This window comes from Melospiza melodia, chromosome 3, assembly GCF_035770615.1.
Source record: "Melospiza melodia melodia isolate bMelMel2 chromosome 3, bMelMel2.pri, whole genome shotgun sequence".
Classification (NCBI taxonomy): Eukaryota; Metazoa; Chordata; class Aves; order Passeriformes; family Passerellidae; genus Melospiza; species Melospiza melodia.
Window position 1 is genome coordinate 21,983,334 of NC_086196.1, and position 26,800 is coordinate 22,010,133.

The following is a 26,800-nucleotide window of genomic DNA, read 5'->3' on the forward strand; positions in this document are numbered from 1 at the left end:
ATAGGCTGGCTGGCTTACGAACAAATAGCACAGTTTCTGTAGCCAAAGATAGTTGTCATCATGCACTTATTAATGAGTACACATATCTCTGAACATCAAATGCTGTGCTATTTTCAGAGAGATCCTTTCAGATCCTGTTTTCTGGTTTGGTTTTTAATTTTTTTTTTCCTTAGCCTCCTGCCATTTTCTTTCAAAGCTCAGTGGTAGAAAGCAGAGGAAAAAGGGACCTAGGAAAGGAGATCCTCTCATCTGTCCAGCTTCCCCACATCAGGAGCTACTCCATGTGTGTCATTCCTGGCAGATGTTGCCTAATCTGCTCTTTAAAAACTCCAGTGATGGGGCTTTGACAGTCTCCTTAGGCAATCTGCTCCAGTGCTTTGCTGTACCTGTCATTAAGAAGGGCTCCTGATATCTAACCTGCAATTAAAGGCCATGATTTCCCACACAACCCATTATCAGGCTGACCTTACACCCCAACCACCTCCGCCAAGTCAGCTGCAGTGTCCTCACTCAATCATCTTTGCCAGCACTGCTCCTTGGGCGGTGTGCTCTGCTCTGGCAGTAGCAGTGAGGTGGTGTGTGTGTGTGTGTGTGTGTGTGTGTGTGTGTGTGTGTGCCACTGGTCTTGCCAAGTGCCCAGCCTGGTGTCCCAGAGGCTGGCAATGGGCCGGTTTCCCTCTCGGATCCCATGCAGCTGACGGGAGGGCGGCTGTCCGCCAGTCGAGGGTATTGAATTAGGAGAATCAGTAAATCCCAGGAGAGGCACTGCCACTGTGAAGTTGCAGCAGTTTTGCACTGATAAAACTAGCAGTGCTAACCATGGTTCCAGGCCTCAGAACATGAGCTGATGCCTTTTCTTGTCCTGGAACAAAATGTGCTGTGAGAGGAGTTGTTCCATATATTACATGTATGCATTCAATCACATCTAGCAGTTAGTACATATATTTTTTGATGACTGCGTTCCTATAATGATTTTAGCAGTATTAAAGCTTTTTTAAAAAAAATCAGAGTGATCACAGATTTGGCTCAGTTTTTTTTTGCACTTGTTTCCTTTAGAACAATAGCATCCCACGGCAGCCAGGCCTGATGGCAAAGCTGTAGATGCCAGCTTGCTGTGAGTGAGACGCTGGGGAACCGAGGCAGTCACGAGGTGTGCAGCAGTGATTGAGAGTGGGTCAGTGTAGGCACAGATGCATCACAATATGACCATTGCAAGATAAATTCTGAGCCACTTTTGTAATATGCTTAGAACAGTAATGAACATTGTAAGAGTATTTCCTTCTGCAAATTATTTACGACTGGAAGATGGTAGTAATGAATTAATGGAAAGATACTGGAGAATTAGTCCTGACTGCTCAGAATAGGTGTTTTTTACAATGGAAACCAGCTAGCTAAATTGGGTGTATTTCTGCTGCCTGAGCAAATTTTGGCAGTATGTAGCTAAACAGGTTTTGAGACTAGGCAATTTTAGTGACATCCAAAATTAAGTACAGCAAGGTTTAGATCAGTAGGAGCAGGAGCATGTTTCTGTCAGCAGGGGTGAATAACCTTTGTGTAACTGGCAGTTTTGGTAAGCAGTTCAAGTTCAGTGAGGTTTGTCTCTGTATTTTGACAGATGCACTCCAAACACCCTGATATCCATTTCATTTTACAAGGTGTGTGTGTGCACCAAGACAACGCTCCAGAGGGTCACTGGCAGGTTACAATGTGCCAGCCATCACATGCACAATGCAGTGCGTGGTGCCAAGATAAAATTTCAGGGGTCTGGGGGCACCAACAGCATTCAGAGCCCCACACAACACCTCTGCCCCACCAGTATCTCCATAGCTGTCCCTCACTGAGCATCCCATTGGCATCTGTTTTCCCAGGCTGACAGGTCTCTTTCTATTTGTGCAAGGCATTTTTAAGGCATTCATCCCCCAGCTGTCTTCTAGATGACCTGGAAGAACTTCAGTGAGTTGCCCATATTTCTTCAAAGAGGAAAGGACAAAATTTATTTTCAAAATTTATAGAATTTTGAGGTGTGTTTTTTTTAGAAAACCTGGTTAGATTTGAACTTTATATTCCATGCAGCATGGAGGTAGATTTATTGTGAAAGAGAGCTTTTAGTTTCAAACTAATAATTGGAAGAATACATTTAAATCTTTGTCAGTATAAAAGTGACTTCAGATGTTCAGGAATCCTCTTTCTTGTGGTTTTAAAGGAAAATTTTAAACATTTTTTACCCCACAACTATTGAGGTCTTTTAAAGAAAATACCCATAAACTGTTAGGAATCATACAGAATGAACTTTTTTCCTACTTCCCTTGTGCTTGTAATCATCATCAATTTTAGGTACTTCCCAAAATATACCTTTGGACAAATTTTTCACCATTAAAAATGGCATTTTCTGTTGGGCAAACTGTGCTCACACCCCATGGCTGACAAGCAGAGGCCCGAGTCAAGGCCTGCTGGAGTCAAGGGGCTTTCACTGAGGTGCAGACCCTGCATGTTTTCCTTATCGCCAGTGCTGTTAGGCCACATCTCCCCTTCCCCAGCCCATCTCCTTGGGGAGAGGCAGAAGCCTGTTTGAAGACAAACAAGTCACAGAGCCTGCAAGGTGTAAATATCTTTCATAAATGCCAATGCCGAAAAGCCGGTGCGCCGGGCGCGTGACACGCGGTGACAGGCAGCTCTCGGCGCGCGGGAGGCGAGCGAGGTGCCAGCTCTCGCTGCCACAGGCACTGAGGTGTGCCCGGATTGCACCTGGGCATCCCTGGGCACCCCTGTCCCGGGAGCACACACGGGGCAGCAGCAGGGATGGGCGCAGAGCTGCGGCTCCTGGCCCCGCTGCCCCTGCCCGCACCCCTCGCCCCTGATGCGGTCACCCTGCCTCTGCCCTCCTCCTCTCCCCGGCTTCTTTGGGCAGGGGCTGATTTAAATAGGTTGGCAGGGAGCCAGGAGCTCATCATTTTAATGCAGTGTAAAATGGAATGTGCATAATTATATGCAAGCCATATGTGAGGGAGACAGCTCAGCTGTGAATTTTGGGAGGCTGTGAGAGGGAGAGAGTGAACAGTCAGGAATCAGATGAGATGGAGCGGAACGGAGTGCAAGTGTCACTCAAATGAACAGTGTAATGAGCGTATTGCTGACACTCCTCCTTTCACCTGCTTCTCCCTTTTGCTTTAACTCAAAAAGCAGAAAACACTTGAGATGAGAAGGGAAAAATACTATATGCAAGCAGGATTGGTAATGGGCTCTGGTAATGTCTCCATTTAGACTTCAGCTTTCTTAATTAACAGTGTAGTTACAAATAACCAGTAACTTTTAATGCATCTTTGTCATTAAATATTTTGACCGCATTTGACTGAAGGATCATTGTTCTCACTCAATGATTGCTCCTTTCAAAGCTTCACTTAAACATGGAGGGGGAATCCATTTATTTGTAATAGTATTACATGTAAATTATGAGTATGAAAGCTTTTATTTTTTTAATTTCTTTTTTGGCCTTACTGTTAAACTGAAAATACAAGTACATCATCTAGGGATCGCTTAAGCATGTCAAAAAGTTTAAACGAGTACATATGTAATGTAATCCTGAAAAATGCCATGGAGTAAATTGAAACCCTGAGTTACTCAGTTTCCAGCTCAAATATTTCATTTTGGTTTTGTCTTTTGTTGTTCTAATTATTACTCCACAATGAATTTGCATGTTCAATCTAAGCTATGTAAGAAAACAGCATCCCAAGTTCTCATATCTAAAAGGTGTACTATTTAAAGAAACTTTTTAATAATGTTGTATTTTGGGATTCCCGTCTGTTTTAATGATCTGAGCTGTTATGCTTTTAGCTATTTTTTTCCTTCCATTATTTGTAAGTCCCTAAATAGGCCATTATATTTCCCTTCAGGCTAGAGATGAAGATGGACATGCTGAAAATTTTCCCCAGCAGCACTATGCTAAGGAAACTCCAAGACTTGCCTTCAAGAATAACTGCGAACTACTTGTAAGAATAACATACTTACAACAAGTCTAGATTGTTACTTTAGCACAGTGAAAACCGTTTTTTTAAAGGCTTTTGTTCATTATGACATACATTATGAAATATGATAGGCTTTTTTTTTACTGTTTTAGCGTTCTAATGCTAGTTCTGCTATCCGTGAACAGTTTAAGATCTTAAATTGCTTGGAAAATATCAAATATTTGATGTCAGCACGTGAATGGCCTTGTCTTACTACCTTGTCTTGCACTGGTAAATCAGGGAGAGCCATGCGGGGAGTGGCTGGTGATGCACGGAACGCCCCCCACCCTTTCCCCCAAGGCACCCCAAAACTCCCATGCACCTTTTAGCTCTGCCTTGTTTTCGGGTGGTGGTGCTGCATTTTGTTCTGCTAACAGGCAGTCCTCCCTTCAGAGCTTGCCTGTTCCTCCCCTTCATAGCTGCATGCAACCCAGAGCATCCTTTCCTTTCCTCTCCACTCCTCTCCTCTCCATTCCTCTCCTCTGCTGTGGGGAAAGAGTGAAAGCCAGGAAAGCACTTACAGGGAGCCTGGAGTGTTTACAAGCCATAAGAGAGATGATATCAGCTGTGAAAGAATCTCTGTTCCAAGGCAGGGTTAATTCGCTGTTCATTTTAGCGTTTGCAGCTAGACAAGATTAAAAGCAAGCAGGAATGCCTATTATATTTCTATTAAATGAATCTGTTGGGACCTAATGTTCTTGATTAGCTTGCGAAAATTAGTGCTCCACCATGAGTTTTTCTGTTTGCCTAAAGTAAACAGAGGATGAATTGTCATACATTTAAAAGAGATTCATGCATGGCTTTCGAAAAGGGAGGTTTAGATACATGCATAGATCTCTCCCTTGCATTCCCCTTTCTTCTCATCTGTACTTAAGTAAAATGTATCATTTGGCTAAATGGAAGTGTTTATGGAGAGCCAGTACACGGGGTTTTACTTTGAAACAACATTTCTTTTTTTCTGGTTGTAACCAGAGAAGAGGCGGGTGGCAGTGCAGGAGCAAGCTGTGTTTTATCTGCATTATTGCCCGTGCCTGCTCCCACAGGATGCCAGGCCAAGCGCTGCTCTGGGTGTCCCAGGTGCAACAGGCAGTGAAAGTCGAGCTGATGCGCTGATAACCCAGCACTGAAGCTGGCCTCCAGGTCCAGTCAGCTGGCCAGAGAAGCCCACAGCAGGAAGCAGCAGCTCAGGGCTGGTGGCCAGTCCCTGCTCCCCACACTGCCCAGAGCACAGAGCATCTCGGCCACTCCTGCACTACTGAGCCTGCGCCCTCCTGCCCCACAAGTGTCCCCTGCGCTGAGCCAGCCCTTGGTTAGGTAAAGACAATGCTTTTTAAACCCATGAGTGTCACTTGGAAGGTTCAGTTTGTTACCAGTATAATTCTCCCCAGCCAAAAGCAAGGTGACCCAGGAGATCTGGTCTTGGGTCCTCTTAAACCCTTTGCAAAGTTCCTGGTGGTTTCTGGGTTAGCAGTGTTACATCCTAAGGAGAGGGGGACTAGACAAACACAAAGGGTGGTTCCCTGGTGTACTCATAATTCCTGTGCCAAATAAATGAAGCTTTTTCATCAAGGCCATGCTTAATTACTGTGCTGCTAATCAGGCCTGACGAACCATCACAGCACACCAAGATGCTCCCAAAGTCAGTAGGGCTTCTTGGTGCTGGAGAAACTTAGTAATAGAGACAACATGGATATGTCATGTAATATTTCCATTGAAAATCTGCTTTATATTTAGTGCAAGCCATCGATGAACCAATTAACCCACTTTGTGCTATTAAAATCAAGCATTCTTTTAATGCCCAGTTGCTTATTCCTCTATTAATACGCATTTAAGTTTTTGCTTTATTATATCACCACTGTGTCTGGCAAAAGCTCAAGTCATCAAAGTTAGTCTTTCATGTGCTTTTTTGGACAAGTTTCAATTCTTGTTTAAGGAAGTAATAAAAGCAATTTGTTATAGTTTTATTTTTCCTATGCTATTGGAAACAAAATTGGCAGGGATGTAATCTGCACTCAATTTGTATGTGGAAAAAATAGTAGGCAAATAATGAATATGTACCTCTGCTATCTTTAAAGATGTATTTTAGGAACTTTCAGTGAAAATATGATGTTGAGCCTAGGTGTGGGTGGTGGGGGAGCTAGTGTTATTTGTTGAAGGTTCTATGTGTTTCACTGAGAGGTAGTGTTATTCCTTCTACATTTTACTTTATGGAAACAATGCTATATTAAAATGTGCTCAAATTTCAAAAGCTAATTTCACCAGAACTGGCCATCAAGAAACCTTCTTTCTCTTAAAGGCTACTCAGTATCCTTGAGAGAGGAGAAAAAAACCAAAACAAACATAAAAGAAAGGAGTGGGGACAGCTGATCCTCTAAAAAAATATTTTCCCAATGGTGAAAACTTACCCAGAATCTAACAGCACGAGTCAGATGCTGGCTGAGGGAACAGACGAGATTTTATAAATCAAAGAGAAACTGAAACTTGTTTATGCTTTTGAGAATGAGGAAATCCTTGGAGCTTTCTGAGGGCAGTTCAGAGTAAATAGAGTAATAGTCTGTCAGGTAAAATTGGAGGCTTGAGCTCAAAAATGCATTTTTTGCTTTAGGGTTCAGCTGCCATTTTCCAGTGAGGTTAGTTTCGGCAAAGGCAGGCTCCTCAGTTTGGGAAATGCTCATGCTGGGAGAGTGCTGCCAGCCGGGATCCAGGGCTGGGTTGCTGCTGCTGGGTCTGCATGCCAGGGCTCTCCCTCAGGAGCCAGGCTACACTGGCTGAATCTTAACATCCCAGGCCACAGGCACACACAGCAAGCTTTAACTCTTCAGTACTTGGAGAGATTTTAAAGCATGGTAACATAGAGTATTAAAAATTTAACATGGAGGATTATAAATTGTATGCTTTCTTTAGTGCTTACACACCACAAGAGCAGATAATTTGATGAGATAGAACTCAGCTTTTCTGTTTGGTTTTTGTCTTTTTTGAATGTGAGCAAGTTTGATAAGAAATAGAAGGAAGAAAGGTATAATTTAGGCAGAGGAAACCCCTGAAGTGTGTTCAGTAGTTCTGCTCATTAAGAAAAGCAGTGACAATTAAATATTCTGGTTAGTATAGGAAGCCATTTTGCAGTTATGGGATTAGAGCAGGGAACTCATTTCCCAAGCTAAATCCATATATGTTGCGTCCTGGGATTTGTTGTAGGGCATAAAACCCAAAATGGTTAAGATGATCTAATCAATGAGCAGATCAGATTCTCCTTGTGGACTTCACAGTATTTTTGAGAATCATGTTGTCTAAAGTTTAGCTATCCATGCTAAATATCAGGAACTACATAAAAGAAATCTATTTTTAAAGAGCCAGGTCAGCATGCTGTCTTGGCCAGCCATCCATTCTTCTCCCATAGGCACTGCCTCGGGATTTCAATTTCTTATTCCATGAGTGGCTGGAAGCTTTTCTTTCAGGCACATCTCTTTGTTTCCAGAAGGAAAAGGCAGAATTTAGTCCCTGCTGTAAGCTGATTGTCAAGAAACAGTACAGTCCAGCTAAGAGTGGATGTGGGGAGAAAGATGGGATTAACTGCATAGAAAGGGGAGGCTGGAGTGAAAAGGCCAGCAAGGAGCCCACAGCCCCAGCTCTAGCCGGATGAAATTCCTGAGCCATTGCCTAGAGAAAGGAAAAATCCATCTGGCACCTACCCAGGTTAGTCAGGGTAGGGAGAGTCATGCTTGGTTGCCTTTTAACAAAAGTGGGAAAGAAAAACCAGAAGTTCGTCTTTCCCCCCCGCATTTACTCAAATATTGAGTCAAGGTTTCAGATTGGCATGCTGCTGTATGAGGCAAGGAGGGTTTGATGGGTTAAGGAAATGAAACATCAGGTTGCTTTCCAGATAATTTGTTTATGGAGATGATGTGAGTACCACCCACTGCTGTGGGATTATATGTAAAGCAAACAAATAACCAAACAAAACATAAATATCCTGGAAAAAAATTCATTTCCAGTCTTATACCAAGTTGAATCCATGCTTTTCGTGCAGAAAAATCCTCATCTTTTCATCTTTGAAATAAAAAAGTCCTGTTCCTAGTAGTTCTGCTCCAGGAGGATAAATTTGTGAATGCAGTATGAGATGAATTATAAGTCCTGGTGCTTGGAAGCTATTATGTAAAAGACTCAAAATAAAACATGCTTGCTATTGGATTTAATGCAAACTCACCTACGGCTAGTTATCTTTAATCATTGACAAAAAGAGGCAGAGAAAACTCTGAAAACACATCTACAATGGAAACATGAAATGCAAATTGTTCTCTTATGAGCAAAAGGCCTTTGGGGAGGCTCTGGCAAAGCTGTGGTGAGCCAGAGCTGCATCTGATGCTTTGCTTGAAGTCGTGTCACTGTGCTCTGCTGTTCCAGCACTAGAGGCAGAGTCAGGACAAGGGGCACATGTGGGGCACCCAGACAGGGATGTGGGGATGCAGGCAGGTTAACTTCAGAATTATGGCGCTGAGATGTGGGAAAGATTTTGTACCTACTAGACTGATATTTGAAAGTACTGAGAGTATTTGTGATCAGATGAGGCTGATAGGTTTTAGTGTTGTAGATGAGTTAAATGTAAATATGCATATTGGTATCCTTTGAAGGCCATGAGAGTTTTGATTTCAGAAAGTGAGGCTTAAATTCATTTTTTTAAGGTGCCTGACCTGCTTACTGTGCCCCAGTATCAAGCAAAACCACTCCCTATTAGTGCCTCAGCAGCAGAAGAAAATACCTCTCAGTCCATTTAAAATCACAGCGCCTTCAAAAAAGGACTGAATTAGGGAGAAATAGCTTTGCTCATTCTGTCCCTTACCTTTCCACCCTTTTTTTCTCTCCTTTTTGTCTCTCTCTCTTCTTATTCATAGCAGAGTGGAGAGAGAGGAAGAAGTGCACTTCCTCCTGTGCTTATTCTGGATCTTCCCTCTTGGGTGCAAAGCAGCAGAGAGAAAGGGAGAGCACTTCCTTCATTCTGGCCAAGGATGGGAATATGCATAGCTTTTGGCCTGAAAGCTGGGGCAGAAGCGCTGCCCAGCAGCTCTGAGGGGTGCAGGGCCACAGCTAGCCTGTCAGGTACAATCCTGTGGTCAGGAGGCAATTCTGCCACCTTGGAGGGGCAGGAGAGGAGAGGGGGAAGAGACCTGTGACACCTTGTGGAGTTCCAGATCGTAGAGCTACTGAGTCTGATGAGAGTTTAAAACCTCCACAGCCATGTTTAAATGCTGCTTCAGCATCAACAGATGCTTGTCTCACTGCTGGTGCAGTTTTTGGGTGGTTTTCTGATGGATTTCATCAGTTTCTTGCCTCAGTTTGTCTGAGGGCAACTGGTAGTCCTGCATCAGTTGCACTGTGGCACACGCAGTGTTTCGAGCAGATGACTGTGCAAAACCCCCAACAACCATCATTGGAAAGCCCACTGTGGGTTTTAGGGTCCTTGGATCAGGCACAGAGAGCTGTCAGAGTGGTGGTTATGGCCCTGGAACAAAAATATGGGGAAAAGCAATTGTAGCAGTGAATTGATACTGATGCTCTTAAAACCTCAGTAATTTTGGCCACATGAAATCCAACCTTTCTTGTGACTGAAATAACAGTGACGCTTAGGTCATATGGTGGATTAATCGCCTGTAGTGTTTCATTTTCAAAAACTAAATTGTCCATGAGCAATGGCAGAGTATTTTGAAACTAAACTCCCCAAAACCCCACTGAAAACCTTGCACTCTGTTTCTCTTCAAGTAAGGGCAACAAACCAGGAAAAATTATTCTGAATGGTTTTTTGTCCTTGATTGCCGCCAGGCTGAATGAAGGGCTAAGTGGCACTTGCATGTTCCTGTTGAGTGCTGTGTAAATGCACTGTAAAAAGGCAGCATTCAGACCGTGGGCCTGTTTGCAGCCCTGGGGAGAGAGAGCCCTGACACCCAGCTCCAGCTGACCCTCCCTGCCTGCTGGCACAGATAGGCACCAAGGAGCACTGGGTGCCTTGGCATCTGTGCCATGATCAGCATCCCGCTGGGATAACACGGGATCAAACACAGAGCTGCAGCCTGCCAGCCCCCCTGCCACACACTGTCCCCAGGAAATTATAGTCCCTGGGCCTGTCTGCACACATCTCTTTACTGGGTAAGAACAAATGCAGCCACTGTCTTGCCCGGCACACAGGCTGTGTCCTTCTTGGCCCTGCTTTGTAATGATAGGTTTTTCTATCCCACAATGGAAGCGAATCCATTCCTCACATTATGGCAGCATGGACCAGACCTGGGAGGTTTTCTGGGCTGCAAGAGACTTTCTAGAGGATCCTGAGAAATTTCCTTGGTCTTTCAGGCCTTCTGCTCCCCTTCCCCTAGTCTGCACCACCATGCTACTTAAAGTATTAAGCTTTTATTTCTTAACCCACACCATGCTTAGGACTCCACAACCTCTGACCCAAAGCCCAGTGAAATCAATAAGATCCCTCTTATTCACTTGAGGTGGGTTCTGAATAACACCTTATGTTCTACAAACAAAAAAAGATGAATGACTACTTTGAGACATCTTCTCCTGTCTGACCAAAAACCTCAGCAGGCCAGCTAACAGCTAATTTGAAATGTAGAAAACATGATCTTTATTAATAATATCTAAGCCGAAGGCTGACATCAGAGACCTGTTGTAGGAACTAATAGAAAACAAAGGCCAAAGTCTGAGGTAGCAGATTTTCTGCTGGAAAGAAGATCCAAACCTCACTTCTTTTACACCCAGGGTTAGTGATTGACCAGGACTTTGAGCACAAAGGAGGGTGAGGGATTCCCACAGCTCCCACAGAGGTGGGCAGGGGAGCGCCAGTCACCCCTGGAGTGTCAAGGAGAGCCAGTGCCCAGCAACACATAAAATACAAAGTATGAAAGTCACAGGAGCATCAGGAAAGGGAAGAAGGAAGGGAATAAAAGGAATAAAATTCTCCTCCATGGTCAGGGATATGTCTTCCTCCCCAAGCAGGCTGGTACCTCCTGGAGCTCTACATAATCCCCATCTTTTCAACCTGGTGAGCCAAATTAAGGAGGATGATTCAGGGCTCTAAAGAAATGGACTAAAAGGTGTGATAGTGAGAGGGGTGGGCATCATGGGAATAGGGGCAATGGGAATAGGACAGATTTGGGAAATACTATGGCTACAGGCAGTGAGTGTTTGGCCTTCTGGAGCCAAGGGTGAGCCATATCCCCTTTCCCACAGCACCCATTTACATATGGGAAGCAACTTTGCCCCAGTGCCTCTAATTTAGCATTTTCCTTCATCCCAATACTGGAGCATTATTTTAGGATGTGGAATTTGACACTTTGTGAGCACAAGCCTGCCTTTTCTCAAAAGGAGGCATATTTTTAATTTTTAACATCCCTGTTATTATTATTTCAAAAGAGAAGCAAAATGCATTTGTTAAAAAGGAAAACAATTAAAATCCCATTACAGCTCCTAATCTGTCATCTTCATTCCCAGGACAAGTATTAAAATTTTCATTAATAAATCTGCACTTACTGATGACCTCTGAATAATTTCTCTAACCTTAATTTATCCTTACTGCAATATTGTGTTGTATTACTCTAGTTTTACTCTTTACTTTCCTTATTTGATATGTTTACTGAAGTTACAATTTTTGTATTAAACCTCTTGTCACTAAAAAATTGATTTTTTAAAAATATTAAAAAAAGCCTCACAATCTTTTTATTTACCACAAATTTAAACATGTAAAAAGTTAAAACACTACTAGATGAAATTACATTTGTTGATTAGGAGACTACTACTTAATAATGATTTCAATAAATTTTAAAGTAAAAAATCCTGGAAAAAATTGTCAGCCATTCCCCTACCCAAACTTCTATAAATTTAAAAAAAAAAAAAAAAAAAAAAAAAAGAAGGAAAAAAAAAAGGAAAAAAAAAAAAAAAAGAAGGTTCATATCTCTTGGGAAGAAAACCAGTTGAGAATTGTGGCTTAGCTTTAGGAAACTGGCATTCATAACCTGTGTCAGGCACAGCATCACCAGCCAGGCAAGGCAGGGGATTGTCCTGCTCTGCTCTGCTCTGCTCTGCTCTGCACTGGAGCGGTCTCATCTCATGTCCTGTGAGCAGTTTTGGGCACCACAATATAAGAAAGGCATTAAATTATCAGAGTGTCCAAAGGAGGCAACAGAGATGGTTGAGTCAACCAGAGTCAGTTTTATAGAATTTTAAAGAATAAAGATGTATCTTGTTCTAAAGGAAGTGAAGTGTGATAAAATTAAAATTCACTGGACTTCCTTCCATATAAATTGGAAATAAAATTTCCCAAGTCATCACCCAAAGCTATAAATAAATATCTTTTTGAGGTCTGTGCAGGGGATGGAGATGGCTCAGTAGGGCCTGTGGGATACACTGGCAGCTACCTGGGGGGAACCATCCCTTGCAATATATCTCTTTGGTATCCAGGGGCTCAGGTTCTTTTTCCCCTCTGACCCTGGCTCTCAGTCATGCAAGGTGTTAATTAGAATGGGTTTTATTGGGTCTGAACAGGTGCCTACAGTAACAAGTGTCACTTTTTGTAATGGTGCAGTTGGCTTAGGTCTCATCTTGCTCATGTGTTGTCTTCCCCCTGAAAAGTGTTTGAAGGCTTTGATCCCTTGTAGAGCCAACATACAGCAGTCAGAGAGTAGGGTTTTGAAAATCAGGAGACTGTACTCTTTTTATGTCTCAGAGTTAAGATCCAGCCAGTGGGAAGGATGGTTGAGAAGAGCTTGGCCACCATTCAAGCAGACTGCAGGGAGGTTTGGGGCTGCTCTGGGACATTAAGTGTCTGACTCCATCTCATTGGGAATCCCTGGGGCTGTGCAGAGCTTCCAGGAATGACATCCCAAGAAGGAAGATTAGTGCTGCACAGTTGTCTGGGGAAGATCTGAATGCTGGGAGCACATATCTCACAGCTCACTGTCTGTGGCAGACACTTTTTTTACATCTCAGCAGTGACCTGTATTATATTGCTTTTGGGATGGGAAGAAAAACCCAAAATATAAATCCTGCATTTTATTATAGAGGTTAATACCAACAATTACATAAAATCTAATGAATTTCAGTTCTCACTTAATTGCTTCTGAGTAGTTCACTTAACTTATTATAAAGAAGCAAGGACATATTCATTTAACAAGCAGCAGCAGCCTTGGCCTAGCATCTGCCTACATTCTCTTTTCAATTAATCAATTATAGTCCAATGGTGTGTAATTACACATTAAAAAAGTTATTGGATATCACAGCATGGCTGTCCCAGGGGGCTCATGAATACACTAATATAACACACCTGTAATGACCTGTTCTCATATCTGCAAATTGCTCCCATTTCTCTCTCTCTCTCTCTCTTGTTGCTAAATGAAGATGAAAGCAATTACCATTAACTTTTTGAGTCACATCTAGTCAATGAGAGAGAAAAAAGATCCCTACCAGCATTCATAATAAATCTGGCTGTTGGTACTCGGAATTTTAACAGTAGCAGGCATCAGGCTTCAAGGCAGTAAACGTGCATCAGGATTATAAAGGGTTGTGGGCATCCCAGGTTTGTTCTGAGCACATGCTACACCTGCAGACAAGAGAAACAGGCAAGGTGGAAGGTCTTGCCAGTTCACTTCCAGGCATAATTTGCCTTTCTTGGTTGGAATCAAACTGAACTCTAGAACTGATCCCTATGCAGTGGCTCTAAAGTCTTTGCATAGCAACTAAGCCGTGTTGCTGCTTTGTTGGGTTTTTTTTCCGAATGCGAGAAAGAACAAAATTTACTATGTAATGGCAGAAAGGCTTTGGTTGTGCGAGAGGATACAGGCACCAGTGCTCTCTTATTAATGCATAACAAATGAAACCAAGGAGAGGCTCTTAATCTGCATAATGGAGTCTGACAGATTCTAAATTGGTGATTCAGTCAACTAAAGGGTCCAAAAACGCTCTGTGGAAGTAAGTTTTTGATGGCTCCATAAGTCAAAAGGGAGATGATTTCTATCAGCATTTTTATAAATGTTGTCTTACACAGTGTTATTTTGATGTGCTGTTGTTTCTCACCCTGGGAAAGTGTCTGTTTCCCTACAAGAAGTTTGCTTGTTCTTGCTTTCATTTGCAGACTGGGGTCTTTCAGGTGGGTGTACATGCAGATAAAAGAACATCAGTATTTTGAGTACAGCTTTTTGCTTGTAGCAATCTGAAATATTCCTATGCTGTACACCTTTCCCCCCAGTCTGGCCCTAACAATTTCAGTGAAATCTTCATTATGCATGAGGTTGCTTCCCTGTTTGAAAACCATGCACATCTCCTTGTACCTGATGTCTTTCAGGGTAGCAGGATAATCCTGTGGAATTCAGGTGATCAGATGTTGTTCTCAGCTGCATTCACAGTAAGGTGATGGATGTTTCAGTGTGAGCTTCAGCTAGATCAACATTTCACTCTGGTTTTCACCAGTGCCATGTTTCTTCCCAGTTCCACAGCATCCTTTGGTTTAGGACATGGTTCCATTCACATGCCTGACTGGGGCATCTCAGTATTTGGCATCCAGGCTGGAGTCTCTTTCTAGGTCCAGGAAGGCAATTCCCACTTGTAGAGTGGGAATTAGGTGTTGATTTAGGATTGCTTAAGCAATGTTTAGACATGCCTGTATCTGCTCATTAACTAGATAAATACCTTCCATAGGACACCTACATTTTAGGTACTACAGTCATTGGCTGAGCTGCATATTCCTGCATGTGTCCAACATCAGTCTTGCATGTAGAGCCACATAGAGGGACTGCTTGTATGCTTGGAAGTTAGGTATCTGCTAACTTTATGTTTAGATATGTAGTCTACAGCTTTTAAATGGGGATGCTGTTATTTAATTGCCTTTGCATGCAATTTAAATTTGAGATTAAAATGTTAGAAGTGCAAAATGATGTCTCTTATTGAATGTTGTGTTATACTCCAAATAGTGAACAACTGCATCCTTGGTATTTGAAAAGTTCATTTCTTATGAATTATTATCTGATGCAGGAGTAAACAAGTACCAAGATTTACTTACAGGTATTTAAAAACAACTTGACTGCCCAGACACAGTAACTGAAGTAAGCAGAGCTGTGTGTGGATCCCAAAAAGTGATCGACGTGTGCATGTGCACAATGTTCTCAAATTCTGCTCAATGCACAGCTTTGTTTATTCTTGGACCAAAATTAAATTTTGTGAGTTTTTTGTTTTGTTTTTCCTTTTTTTTTTTTTTTTTTAACCAGTGCCTGAATAATCAGCTGAAAATGTTTCAAACAGAGAAAGGAACACAGTTATAGTCTAGAGTTTTAATATACAATACAATATTCAATTGTACAGGCTGGTTAAATATTCCACCTAAAGTACCTGTCAGTTGCCTCTCCAGCTGTATATTTTCTGTGTCTGATGGGGAGGAGGGTAGTATTTCACTCAGTTTTAAAAATTTCATTTTAGGTCTATTCTCCACTAGAAGCTGTAACTCTTTACATGTCACTTTCCTAATTGAGCGATAAACTCTATATTGTACTAATACACTTTATTATGAGGAATAAACATACTTCTTCTAGACAGGCAGAGGAATAATTGACCACCTGTGGCCTGTCCCAAATGAACATTACTGCACATGACGCTGAAATTAATGCGTCCTTAGTCAACATGCAAAGCAGTCATTTTCTAAGTGTTTTTTAGTGCTTGGGAAGGTAACACATCCCAATACATTTCTGCTTCATTACTACATAGATTCCTGACTGCCAAAGGTAGAAGCACTTGGTGTTCACCTGGCTACTGCCCCCTTCTCTCTGTTTCTTAGGCATTCAAACAGCAGCTTCATTTGTTCAAAACTTTAAGCAAAGGACGAGGTTCTGGCCCAAGCTAGGGATGCCTTTTCATCACTCTAGCAATGGAAAGAAGCCTCAAAAGTTGGTGCATATGAAATGCATTTAGGTGGCCCCTTTCAGCTGCCAGAGTGGTGTAAAAGAGTCTCAAGGTAGTTGACAATCTGTCCCAAACATAGGATTATGTAGTGCTGGAAGATAGCGCTAGAGACATTGTGCTGTTGTATCATTTTACCAAGCCATCAGGGCCAAAGGATGCTGGAAACTGAAATATTAAAGAGCCAAGAGATTGACTCCATAGATAGAAACGGTAAATGCTTCTCTTATCCATTATTTTTCACTTTGTATTTATAAATCTCTGGGATGGTATTTCATGTAAAATCACTGAATCCTTCAAGATCCAATCTCTTGCTTAAACTGGAAGCATCCAGTACCATGAGCAAAGCAAGCAGGTGAGTTTCTCAGGTGTGTTTGTGCCTGCAGCCTACAGGGCTTTTCCCAGACCATGTGCCCAGAGAGGAATGGGGGCTCAGCAGGGACAGGCACACCCTTACAGACACAGGGCTTGCACAGGGCCAGGAAAACATGTTCAGTTTTATCTTAGGCATATCCTATTTCTTCCTTTCTGAGAGATTGCAGGGGACTGTGTTGAGCAAGCACTGCTCTCCCCAGTGGCTGTGCTTGCTGTATTGCCACAGGGCTCTGGCAATTGCCACTGCACTGCTCCTTCTTTGTTACCACATGATGCACATTTAATGAGGGGTTATAGCTCGTGTGCTTGAGCAGTCCATCAGTCCAGTTTTAGTTCCCTTTTTCCTCCAGCACAAACAAGGGCAGAAACTCTCCCCAGCAGAAAGGCATGGCCAAGGACCATGTGCAAGCTGTCTAAAGTTCAAATGATATTAGCTCAAGACCATTATGGTCAGTGAAAGGAAAGGCTGCTGTTGTGCTCCTTGAATAAATGGAGATATTAGTCTGTATTCATTGTCAAAATCCTTCTGTTGGGATCTTGCTGAAATCTCAGTTGCCCTAAGTCACCACACAACTGTAGTGACCTCTGTGTGATGGCTTTTCTCTCCAGTGCCACCCTGGTGAGATGTATTCCTTTGGTATCTCTGAACTGCTGATGGGAGCTCAGTTAGGGGCTAGGAAGAACACAGCAGCCTGCTTGGGAGAGCTGCAGTACCTTGCTCATGTATTTGGAAAGCAGGTTGTGCTTGTCTCCATGGAATTAACTATGATCCCACTATTCTTTCCCTCCAGTTCAGCTGTGTCTGGGAGTTTTGGGAGAAGCTCCTATGTAGAGGAGTTTGGCCCAATTACCCCCCTGTGTTGTTAGAAAAACCTGCTGGAAAAAAATCCGATTAACACAGCAGAGAAAATAATTCAGCTGTAAAATGCTGAGGATTGCCACAAGTGCAGGTTGTGTGCAGAAGGCAGAATGCCTTTTTGGAGGTTTTTGGAGCAATAGAAGCTGCAGTTCGTGGTCTTTGCTGGCTGGTTTTGGTTCCTGGGTGCCCAGCTAGCAAAATGGTGCATGGTGTGGAGACCACACTCTTTATTTTCAGAGTGCCTTTCTGAGTGGCAGAGTGACAGCACATCCATATCATGGTGCACTGACACAGCAGGAGGTGCCACATCCCTCATGTGCAAAGCCCTGGTCCTGCACTAAAATCCATCCATGAAGGCAGATACTCACAGCAGAGGGATGAGGTGCTGTGGGCATGGGGATCTCCCAGTGCTCTCGGGGTTCAAAAACTGCAAAAAAGGCAAATCAAAAGTAGCCTGGACCTTGGTGAAACTTCAGGAACTCCATGCAGCTCTGTCTTAAAAGAGGGGTTTAGAGAGTGCCTGGATTGTGGCTCTTGGAGGAAACCAGTAGTGTTTAGACTTCACATTTTATGTTTTCTCACTACTGTTTATTTCCTGGGTGGGATTTGCTCCTTTTTCATAGGTGTTAAGACAATGCCCAAATGAGTTCTGGGAGGAGCCTGAGTTAAGGCAGATCACCCTGAATTGGAGACAGGGGCTTCATCTGAATATATATACAGTGTGCTTCATCTGAATATATATATATATATACAGTGAATACCTAGAAATGGCAAGGTTCTGTTAGTTCCTCCAGACAGTGCTTTGATTCTAAAGCACTTCTGTATCGTGCTGTGGGCTGGCACAGGGGGAAGAGAAAATCGCTCACTTTTCTGTAAATGGAGAAGCAATGATTATCATGATCTGGTCTGAGAGAAACCACTCTGCAGTCTCTGTAGTTTGTGCTGCCTTTTAGACCACCTCAGTCTTCAGTGAAGGCACTGGGGGCATTTTGAAGCTTTACCTGTTGTCCTTTGCCTGTAAGCATGACAGAGAAGGAGAATAACTGGGAGGAGATGAGAGAGAAAAGGGCACAGCCTTTTGGTGAGGTCAGGGAAGTGATTTCAGGTGTTTGTGACACCACATGAACCTTGTATGGTTAGCTTCTTCCTAAGTGTGATGTACCCTGGAGGAAATGGTAACAGGTAGAGATGTGGTGGAAGGAGTGAGAACTACCTGCAGATGTGGCATCTAAATAAATCCAAAGACAATACAACTATTTTTAGCAGAAGTGCAAACAGTGATAGATGCAATGGGGCTGCTGTCACTAAAATTTGTCTATAAGCAACAAATTCATATTTAAACAAGTCAGCTTTGCACATTGAAATGAGCAAACACTGTGCTTGTTTGTTTGTTGTGCAGAAGCCATCAGCTTTCACTCCTTATCCCTTCACCATGGTGGTGATGCAGAGCCATGATGATGGATCATCTGTCTAGCTTATCTGCAAGGCCACAAAACATTTCTATCTTTTATGGCATGATAGGCTGTTCTCATGCAGCAGTGGAAAATAGAAATTTGGGGCTGCCCTTGCAAAAGTACCATCTCCTGCACAGCACTGCCATTCTGCTAAGCTCACTTGGCACAGTTTGTACAGCTAAGTACATCCATTGTGAGACCCGACACCTGGCTGTACATGAATAAAATCACACAAAATCAGGAGAGGATCAAGCATCAGAGAAGCTTTTGAACGCAGGGGGCAAACCAGCAAGGATGGAGTTCCTGCAGTTTCTCTCCTGCTTAGAGGGGGCCTCTGTCACCTCTGGTATAAGGCGTCTAGCTCACACCAACATTATACTTGGCCAATTATCTTATTTAGGTATCTCATATATATTTAGGTCTTGAAAAAGGTCAACCACAGAGCACGTCTGGGCAGGAGCTTTTGAAGCTGTAGAGCTGGAAGCTTTTCTTCTAGCATTGTTAGAAAATAATTGCTTGTGAATGTCCAGGGATTTGAATTTACATGTTGGAGCTCTGAAAAGCAGGGCAGGAAGGTTTAAAACATTATTGAAACAGCTCCTGCTGGTGTTACACTCGCTGCAGATGCTGAGCAGAGAGCAGGTGGAGCTCGTCGAAGGGCACGGCTGCTGTCCCTCCCCTGCCTGGGTACCCTTGCACTGGGATTCTGTCTCCTGGGCAGCTCCTCTTGTGACTATCTCCAGCACAAACAGCTCCTCTGCCCAAGGTTCATGCAAGCTGAAACATTTTTATTGAAAGTGCAGTGAGGCAGGGATTGTCTCTGTCGGCTGAGCTGTTTTCACCTAAGTGTACCTACTATTTTCCATTTAAAATTATTTTTGACCTTTGTTCTTGGTTTCCTGCTACTTGCAATTATTTTCTTAGGCTTCTCTTCCTCCACTGAATATCTCTCTTCCTCCATTACTTTATTTTGTTTCTTTCAATTTAACTATCTTCCTCAATTCCATGGTAAATCACGTAACTTTTTTTTATGTCTGCTTGTTCCTGTAGTCTTTGGCTTGTAAGTGCTGTTAGCTGTGGAAAGTCCCCATCCCTAAGTGTTGTAAAGCCCAGATGTTGCTAAATGTGATCTCTGCCATCTAAAAGCCTGTCAGTTGCCTGCCACAGCTCACAGCTTGATTTCTCAGAATTACCAAACTAGGCGGGTCTCTGAATGCAAGCCCTGAGTTCTTTGCAAGGAAGATTGCCCCAGTGCATGGTATTAGATCAGTCCTTAATGAGGTGCCTGTTCTTTCCTCAGCTCTGTTCCAGATATTCCCTGTGACCCCGGCCAAGTCACTTTATCTCTCTTTGTCTCTGCTTCCATTCATAAAATGAACGTAATTGCACTTCTGGTGCTCACGTGGAATTGCAGCGATGAATTCCTCCTGCTTGCTTTGCCTTTACCTCATCCCTTTTGTCTGCACAATTGTCAGAGGGGATAAAACGCCACCGAATCAGGGCTAGCCATGGTTAGCACAAAGCTCCGAGCAGCTGGCCTGGCCACTCGCCGTATCCCAGTAGCACTGACAGCAGAGAGCCAGATTTGTCACTGCACTCTTGTGTGCTTTGAGGAGCTTCCTATGCTCTCTCTGTATAGTGAAAAGAGACGTTTCCAAGGCAGGGTGCTCAGGAGGGCACAGTGGTTGTTGCAGGACAAAGGGATAAAATGGCTCCCTTTGAGGGCGTGCTCCACAGGATCCTTAGCAGAAAACATGGGGCTTTAGAAGAACCAGAAGGAGAGGGAGGGAGGCAAGGTGAACACCCCAACTGATAAAACCCATCTCTGGTTTTCCTCCCCGTTGTCCAGCCTCTTTCCCTTACCCCCCCCCTTTAGTTCTGTGATAACAATAAAATAAAGGAATGCAAGGTAAAGGCATCCCAACAGCACTTTTCTCTCATACACCTGCATCTGAATGCTAATATCATTTAATTATTGGGATGTTTCAAGTGAAGGTGCCCACACACAAATTCAATACTGCATGCCAATTAAACACACGCCACATTGGCAATTGCCACCACTGCCAAGCGGTGTATTTTGGATTTGTCATCACCTGAATCAGGAGCAGAGAACCAGCCCTGTGTGCGCAAAGCTTGCTCTTAAATTTACACTTCACAAGATAGCAGCAAGTGACATAAAACATCTGTTTTTAAAATACAGCTGGGAGCGTAGTTTTGAAGCATTCTCTCCATCTCATGCAAGGAACACAAGGGAGGTATGAGTTTTGGTAGACAGATGCATATCTACAAAAGAAAGCAGTGCATACAATACAATTCACATACATAACATATGTCAAAAGACCTTCAATTAGAATCCAAACTAGACAGGAAAGAAAACCCAGCCTGCAGAAGTTTAAATATGTTGGCCAAGTCAACTAAGATCTGCAGTCTTGGGCTTCAGTAGCTGAGGGCATACCTGCCTACCAAATAATAAGTGGGGGGCAGGGTGTTTCAATTTTTGGTCGCTTCCTGGTATTGCATTTTTCAGTTCCAGTCAGTCAGCCTTGCATTTTGAGGTGAGCAGCACAGTGCCGGGGAGGCATGCTGCCTTGCTGTGCAGTCTGGACACATTTATAATGTTTTCCTACTCTCCCAACCTCTAAAGTCCTTCTTTGAATACTGTGCACTGCTCACCATGCAAGCAGCTCATTATCCCAGGCATTTCAAGACTAATTTATAGGACATTTGGCTAATTTGCATAAGCCATCCAGTACACAGAACATGTCTCCACAATAAAATAATATGCCAAAATCAGGATTTATGTGAAAACATGAATACAGGGGGGAGGGGGAGGGGAAGGGACAGGAAGGAACACATACAACAACATTTTTAAGAAGCTGTTGTTAGCACCAATCTTTAAATGAATACCCCTGACAAAAAGTCACAGAATCCTGCTCTCCACTACTGTATGTGAAGCTCCCATATAATTTTCTGCTTTGAATCTTGCTCATCTTTTTATTAAGTAAGATGGGTTTTGATCCTTAAAACAGCATTGAAATATGAATACTTGGCACTGTTGGCTTTGTCTAAAAAAGAAACAAAATCCCCCAAACTGAATCCAAATCGAGGGCTGCACATTCAACCATCACTGCGAGGATCCTTGCACATCCACTGCTCTGATTATTACCTCGACACTGGAAAGAGGAGGACTTGTAATCCTTGAAACAGCTGACATCTGAAGCACTGATTCTTCCTGTGCTTTGAGTTAGTCACTCCTTGATCTCTGTGCCTGGCATGCAAGCCTGGCTTTCACTGAAACCTGACCTCGTGGTCCCTTCTTCTGCAGCCCTGTTTCTCTTCTGCCATTCAGAAATGTGCAGCTTCTGTCCTCAGGACTCTGAATTAGAGCTGCACAGGTCAAAGGAGCAAACAGGAGACTTGTCATTATTGGATCCAACACCTGCCCTTGATTTAGATGTCCTTGCATTGTTTTTTTTTTTTTTTTTTATTTTTTAATAACAATAACTAAGTAAGAAGGTTGCAAGGTACTTTTTAAGCAAACCTTTCCTCTCCAAGGTGACACGGGCTTTCCATGATCTCTAATGCATGTCTGCTTCACCTATAGTACAGATGTTTTTGCTCCCTTCCTTGCAAAGCCAGCCTGGGATTTGAAAGTCAAGTTGAATTCTTTCTTCTCTCCCTAATATGTCTTCTGCCATTATGAGGCCTCTGAAGAGCACATTAAGTCCATATTTAGCCCTGTGCAATCTAATTAACTTACAGAATAACTGTGCAGGTGTAACAGAGATCTCAGTTTGATGGCAGCTTTGCTCCACTTATTATAATTGAAGGAACTGTTTGGCCAGCAGCATTTCTATTAGTAGTAATGATATTTGAAAAGGAAATAACTTAGTTTTGGGCTGAATTTGTAGGAATAGCAGCTAGAATTGCATAAGTGAATGCATATATATCTGTTTACCTGCAAATAGAGGCTAACTGGAGCTGGAAATCACATGTGTAATAAACATGTAATCCTGATGCCATTGCTACAAATTCATTTCCCACAGCAGAGCTATGGTTTCAAGCACCTATTTCAGTGCTCTATTGTTTTGGAGGTTTCAACAGTGTTGGTTATTCATTTTGGTGCATCACATCTAGTTCAGTTAGGGGGAACCTGCTGAGTGTTTAATGTCTGGTTCAGCTTGAACTACAAGCAAATAGAAGGAAATAATATGTTGAGGAAGACAAGGACTCTGGATAAAGTTTTTCTTTTTTCCCTGTTCTAGAGCCTGTTACTCTGTTACATGTATTATTCTAGGCTTTGAGATCAGTATTTTTTAATCAGACTGTACTAGTTAGGTGGAACTGACAGCGTTATCTATGAACATAGTGATTATTTTCAATAGGAAAAAAATATGCAGTTTTTCATTTCACTGTCTTGAATTGGTTTTTACTATTCTAAGATTTAAGAAGCACATTTTTATCCTCTGGGGATTTACAGTTTCTTTTAGTGTTTTGATTACCTGTGAATAATTTGATAAAAAACCTCAGTGGTGTACAGCATCTAGGTTGGATTTGGCTTTTGACTGATCCCTAATAGCTGAAGTTACTGTGTACAACAAAAACATTTGTAATGCTGTCAGACAGGAACAATCTCTCTTCTGCAACTTGACTCAAATTTGTTATGTGTATAGCTCCGTGAAGTTCACTAGATGTAAATACAGATTAATTATTTAAAAAGTAATAGGAATGAATGAGCTTCCAAACATGTAGTGTTTAATTATTTAAAACCTGTAATGGAATTTCAACCCTCGTGCATACCTCAGATCTCTTGCTGTGCTTGGACAAGTGCCTGAGGTTAACTGGCATGTCCCCACCTCTTAGTCACATCCCCTCCTATAGCACAGGGTGACAAATGTGCCTGGTACGTGTGAAGAACAGCCAATATTCTCAGTCGTGTCTAATGGTAAATACACTGTACTTAACTCCATCTTCCTTTCCCTGCTACTGTGGTGCATCTCCATATAACAGTGTGTGTAGGAGTGCACAGTTGTAATGAGCCACAGAGAACCAAATCCTAAAGTCAGAGTGTGAGCAAAGCCCCGCTTGATTTCTGATCCCAGAGGGAGGAAAGAGCCCCACAGGGATGCTGCACTTTGGTTGTTTGATGGTGGTGGATCAAGGCACCGGCTCTGTGTGAGTGACCGTACTGGATGTTGTACACACATGTGGGAGGACCTGCTTCCCATTTCAAAACCCTCCTGCTCCAAGCAGGTTAGGCAGATCTGGGGAAGCCTTCTCCTGGTTGTAAAAGGAGGATCAAAGATACATACTGGAAATAAAGAACACAGAAGCCTCCCAGCTTTAGAGACTTGCTTGGTCTCCTTTCATTCCTCTGACAGTGGATGGACACAGAGTTCTGCTGGGACCAGTTCAGAGCCTTAGTTAGGTTCCTGCTGTGATCCACCCTCCCGAGATGCCTACATCTATTCACAGACCTGAGCTGGGCAATCAAAATTAATATCTGAAATTGTGCTGTTTGCATTATTTCACTGCCTGCCCTTCTCCTTGTCCAAAGTTACTCAGCAGTTTTGTCTTTGCAGAGAATGACTAATGCCAGCATGGCAAGTCCTATCTCAGTGCCGTAGCTATGTAACCTTCCTTCTCCTACTGCTCTAAGTCACTGGATGAGGAGCACTTGACCCAGGATGGGTGTTAAAATAAATTTAAAAGAAAGCTCTTTAAAGAAAAACAAACACTTGAGTTACATTGAACAAATGCACAGTTAGAAGTCTTTGTATGTGATGGCTGCAGGTCTTCATTTGCCAGCCAGGTCTCAGCAGGTCTGATGAATATTTCGAGTGGTGCTCTACCCTGTGAAATCATTGTCAGAAGTAGTTTTGTGGGAAGACCTGCAGCGGTCTTCCCACAAAAGGAAAAAGGCTGGAGAAAGCAAGACCAACTGGGTCCTCTTTGAGGAGGAATCTAAAGAGCAAAGCATTCTTGAGAGCTTTGCAGGGTGATGGTTTGAATATGTTGATTTCTTTTGTCCTGGTGTGCTGCTTCCACATAGCTGCTTTGTCATGCATGTCATGCAAGGAGAAAATCATCTGCATGGTCTTGTAAGTATGAAAGGCTTTGGCATGATGCATTTACATAATAGAATCTGTACAGTTGCAGTGTGCATCGTGCACCCAGGCAAGGAAGGAGTGCCATCTACAGTAACACAATGCATTGCTAAAGGGTCCTCTGTGATTGTGTTCTCTACTGAACAGTGCATCTGATGCCTTCTGCTGTAATGTACCCTCCTCGGTGAGAAATTAATCCTTTGTGCCAAATTCAACTCTCAGTTACATGATTCAGATTGAAAATCAACACTAGCTTCAGTGGAGTTATCCCAGATTGATCCCAGGATTGCTAAGAATAGATTTGATTTATGTAAATAGCTTAGTGTCAGGTATGTTCTAGTGCTAAACACTTTCCAAACAGAGGGATAAGTAAGACCTTTTCATCGGAATAGGAAAGATAATTTTTTTCACTTCCATGCCTTAGAAAGAAAGAGGTGTCAATCAGCAAGGAAGAAGGCATATTTTGCATTTCTTGAGATCCAGCAAATGTTTTGGGCCTGAGAAGGGCATCACAGTGGGCAAGCAGGGTGTGTGAAGGGCTGGCCCTCCCTCCCTCAGGTGTGGCACATAAGTAAAGCTGCTTGCTGCCCATCACCCTCACAGCTGTTGGCTCCTGTCAAAGGAGGCCTGGCTTCTCTGCAGGAATGTTCTTAGTAAAACAAGAGAGGCATTAGCAGAAGAAGACGACAAGGAAGTTTCACACACATTAGTTCACCATATGTTTGGCTCTAGGCTGCAGTTTCAGCCCTTTGTAACTCCTCATTTATTATTTTCAAGGTTAGAATCCTGAAAAACCATGGTTTCAGATAGCTAGGGACCATAATATTAATGGTAAATCCTACCTACCAGAAACAGAGTAATCTTTTTATTCTCCTCTCCTCTCCTCTCCTCTCCTCTCCTCTCCTCTCCTCTCCTCTCCTCTCCTCTCCTCTCCTCTCCTCTCCTCTCCTCTCCTCTCCTCTCCTCTCCTCTCCTCTCCTCTCCTCTCCTCTCCTCTCCTCTCCTCTCCTCTCCTCTCCTCTCCTCTCCTCTCCTCTCCTCTCCTCTCTTTTCCTTGTTTGAGGGATGTGCAGGCTCTTACAACCCCCATCTCTTCCATTCCCTGGCCATTATTTCGTTCTTCCTTGCTCCGTATGGGAGTGACCAAGAGTTAATACCCACAGTTGCTCAGAGTAAGCTTCTCTCCACTGGTGATTTTGTGCTAATTAGGAGGGGGAAGGGGAGCTGGGTCTGTACCAATGGGCTCTGGGTTTCAGCCAGGATCAGTGCCTTGCAGCAAGAGAAGTAGAGGACTCAGAATGTTTCCTCTGTGTGCGGCAGAGCAATTTCCCTTACTTGGCTTCGTCTTCTCCAGCCCCCAACTCCAGAGGAAATGGGAAAATGAATTCCACTCCCAGTGCCCAATCTGCAAGAGATGTGACATGTCTCAGTCCTGGGCTGAAACTGATGTGACACATGTTTCCCTGATCCAGGCAGGTTTTGGATCTGGCCCAGGGCTGTTCTAATCAAATGTGGTTTCCAGAGAGAGGGCTGCTTTTCAGACTGAGCATACTCTGAGACGCAGGGTGGTGTGTACCGTTACCAGCAGCTCTCAAAGTGTGAATCACACACATTCAAATCTCAGACAGCTTTGACTCCCTTCAGAGTTCTGTAGCCTAAACCCAGCAACACCTCTCTTGGGAAGTTTTGTGGGATTTTTTTCATCCATTTTTACTAATGGTCAAGTCAATCTTTCCCTAATCAAGTCAATCTTTTCCTAAGGTAATTTTTTCAAGTTAGTGACTGATGCAGTCCCTCTAGGATTTTTATATGCTTGGGAAAGGTGGGGAAACATGCAGGGAGCCTGTGTCAGGTCGACTGTGAGACCCAGCCAGTTCTGCTGCAGCCTGTGCCACAGTTATGTATCTGTTACAGCACCTAATACAGTGTAGTGGGTCCTGGGTCCTGGCCTGTAAAAATTATTGCATGAGAAAGATTACCATGTCATAATAAAAACTGAAGAATTGAAGATCTCTTAGCTGTGTAGATAGGGGGAAAACACAAACACACACACACACACACACAGAGACA

General features: G+C 43.1%; 1 protein-coding gene across 2 annotated transcripts in view; it reads left to right on the forward strand.

Moving 5' to 3' along the window:
• SOBP (sine oculis binding protein homolog) overlaps positions 1 to 26,800 on the forward strand; it is a 111,722-nt gene that overhangs the window by 59,570 nt on the left and 25,352 nt on the right. Inside the window, exon 5 of one of the 2 annotated variants that reach the window (XM_063150965.1) lies at positions 3,891 to 3,986. The exons of the other annotated variant lie outside the window; for it this stretch is intronic. Within the exon in view, the coding sequence (XP_063007035.1) occupies positions 3,891 to 3,986 (96 nt within the window). The remainder of the gene's footprint in view (positions 1 to 3,890; positions 3,987 to 26,800) is intronic. 2 annotated transcript variants of the gene reach the window in all.